Source organism: Sinocyclocheilus rhinocerous, unplaced genomic scaffold (genome assembly GCF_001515625.1).
Source record: "Sinocyclocheilus rhinocerous isolate Xijiao unplaced genomic scaffold, SAMN03320098_v1.1 scaffold1526, whole genome shotgun sequence".
NCBI lineage: Eukaryota > Metazoa > Chordata > Actinopteri > Cypriniformes > Cyprinidae > Sinocyclocheilus > Sinocyclocheilus rhinocerous.
In genome coordinates this window covers 44,320-47,186 of record NW_015645067.1, presented here as the reverse complement: position 1 = coordinate 47,186, position 2,867 = coordinate 44,320, and the positions used below count along the sequence as shown (strand labels likewise).

Here is a 2,867-nt window from a genome sequence, read left to right as displayed (position 1 = left end):
CGTTTTTGTAGGCATTAAACTGCCAGAATTTTAAAAGACGATATCTCCGTTTGCATTGAACTTTCAGCTTCGTAACTTTGCATATATTGTTTATGCTCAAACAGCAACATTACACACTAACTAATGTTAAAAAAGTGAAATCGCAATCAACCACCCCTTTAAGTCATTTCAACTTAAATGACATTAAACTGGCTTAGAAAAATGAGTTGAACCATATACATGCAAATTAAAGTAGAAAATTGCTTATTGCTTATAACTTATTTTGATGAGATAAAGTAATGTAAAAACACGTCATAATTTATTGGTCATATAATTTTTTACAGTGTATACATCTGATGTTTTCACCAGAAGATCCAGTTGTCTGATTAAACATTATGAGGTCAAAACAAAAATAAATAAATTTACAAAATAAAAATAAAATAAAATCTTCATTTTATACCGACTTTATTAATACACAGTATGGGATGTTAGTTAGATTTTCAAATAACTTTGCATGAATGATTTAGCAAGTCTTTATTATTATATTATATTATATTATATTATATTATCTTGTCAATATGTGTCATTTATTGAATGACACATATTGACAAGTATGTCAATATGTTTTGACATACTTAAAATTCATTTATCACACCACAGAACTATTTAAACCATTCCAAAAAGCTGAAATGTGATTAAAATAAAGAGTAGTTTGTGTTTAGTTTGTAGATCTGGTTTTAAAAAAAAATCTAAATGAAACATATTTATATGCTATCATATTTTCTTTGCCGTTTCTTCACAGTGTTTTTGGGAAGATTAGTCCAGTCACTGGGCTCAAGATCTCAGCACGGGATGCAGTGATTGTGATGGAGGTGAATGAAAGTATTTACGGGAACACAGAGGACAGGAGTCAGGAGGTGAGTGTGTTTTGCATCTCTCAGCTCGGTTAGCGGTCTGTGTGCTGCTTTAGCTTCACTGCGCCTCCACTTCGCCCGCCGGTTCTGGAACCAGATCTAAACAAATGTGATACACAACTGGACTTGTAGGCAAACTTTATAAAGCACACATTTCGTAAACTTTCATTAAACATTTATTATATATACAATAGATAGATAGATAATTTATCTGTTTTTTTATGTCTTTTATCTATTTCTTTTTCACACCTTTTATTTATTTATTTATTTTTTGCTTAAATAGCCCAAATATTGAGGCAAACTTTGTGAAGCAAACATTTCAAAAAGTTTCTTAAAACTACAAAAAAAATGAAATAAAATTATATATATATATTAAGGTGTTGTATTTACAAAAATTAAAATGTAAAAAAAAAAAAATTATATATATATATATATATGAATTGTTTTAATATATTAATATTATATATATATATATAAAGATATTATATTAAGGTATTGTAGTTACAAATATTGATTGAAAATGAATATATTGAATATAATGAATTTTGTCTATGTTTTCATAATACATGGTGTAACATGTAACATATATATACAGTATATATATATATATATATATATATATACACAAATATTTGCATATTATATTATATTTTGTCAACATTTGTACCTTCATGTAAATTCATTAATTACTAAAATTACTAAAAGATATTACAATTAAGAATAATCTGTGTTCAGTTACTACTTATTAATTATACACTTTTACTTATATGCCTGCATAATAAAATTTAAACTACCCATATTTTCTGAAATGATACCCTGGTCATAGAAAACAAGATTATCCAGTGTCAGTTCATATATTTGAAGTAGTGTGTTTTCAGCAGACAGTGTATTGTACCTGAACTCTTCCCTCAGACAGCTGCGTTCGACAGGCGAGCTGGTCTCTGGTGTGAACGTCAGGATAGTGTGTTTCCTGAAAAACTCTCTCCAGCTCCTCCAGCTGGCTCATGGTGAACGTGGTCCGTACCCGTCTGCGCCCGGACCGACGAGCTACCATCAGAATATAATAGCTCTCATAACTTCAGTAAATACATTCAAATAGGTTTAAAAGCTAAGAAATAGTATATTTTTTCTTAGCCCGATCAATACACAAGCTGTAAAACCTATTCAAAAATACAATGAAAGAGAAAACTAAAAAGAACACACCTGTGAATGGACTGATTTTAGGAGTGTCCGTCTTTATCTTGGTCTGTGTACATCCAGATGTTTTAAGTTTCTTGTCTGTTCTGTCAGGTCGGACAGGTTTTTTCAGCATTTCTTCAATAGAGTGTGACAGACGTTTTGGGCTGTTTGTGGCCGTCCTGCTCTCACGGGATGACGTCTCCACGTGTTTCTCTAACTCCACATCATCTAATTGCATTGTCTTTGAATCTTCTTCAGTGTCTCAAAAGTTCAGGATACTATCCCAGAATGACTTGAAGCTGTCCAGCTTTTGTGTAATAGTAAGCAGCGTGAGTCTGTGTGTGTTGATATGACTGAAGCATTCATAGGAGGAGCAGCAGGTTTACTGTGTAACAAACCTCCTCAGTCATAAATGCTCTACCTCATCATGAACTGGTGCACATTTTACATCTCTGTCCAAATCACCAAAGATGTGAGATTTTGGTTTATAGATTGTGTAACATCTATTGGCACTTGTAGCAATGTAACAAGGTTTGCACTATTGGCACTATTGGGATTGGTTACTAAACACAGCGTAGCAATCATCACAACTTCTTGTTAAGTTTATTAAAAGAGCATTTTATGTAAATTATGACAACAGTTTTTAATTAAGCAGTGTTATTTTGGCAAACCCCTCTTCGTTAATGGTTTGTAGTGTACAGATGTGTGTGAGAACAGTAGCTGTTTATGCAGCACCTAGTGACGCTTCTTTAGACGACAGCGACATCAAGCGGTCAGCTCTAGAATTACACGTTT

At 32.1% G+C, this 2,867-nt stretch overlaps 1 protein-coding gene across 1 annotated transcript in view; it reads right to left on the bottom strand.

The window, feature by feature from the left end:
• The window catches only part of LOC107705334 (intestine-specific homeobox), a 2,894-nt gene extending 556 nt beyond the window's left edge, over positions 1-2,338 (bottom strand). The window contains exons 1-3 of the mRNA XM_016508586.1: positions 2,097-2,338; positions 1,789-1,940; positions 870-992 (exon numbers count right to left, since the gene is read on the bottom strand). Coding sequence (XP_016364072.1) covers positions 870-992; positions 1,789-1,940; positions 2,097-2,310 — 489 coding nt within the window. The 5' untranslated portion in view covers positions 2,311-2,338. The remainder of the gene's footprint in view (positions 1-869; positions 993-1,788; positions 1,941-2,096) is intronic.
• Between the last annotated feature and the right edge of the window lie 529 nt (positions 2,339-2,867).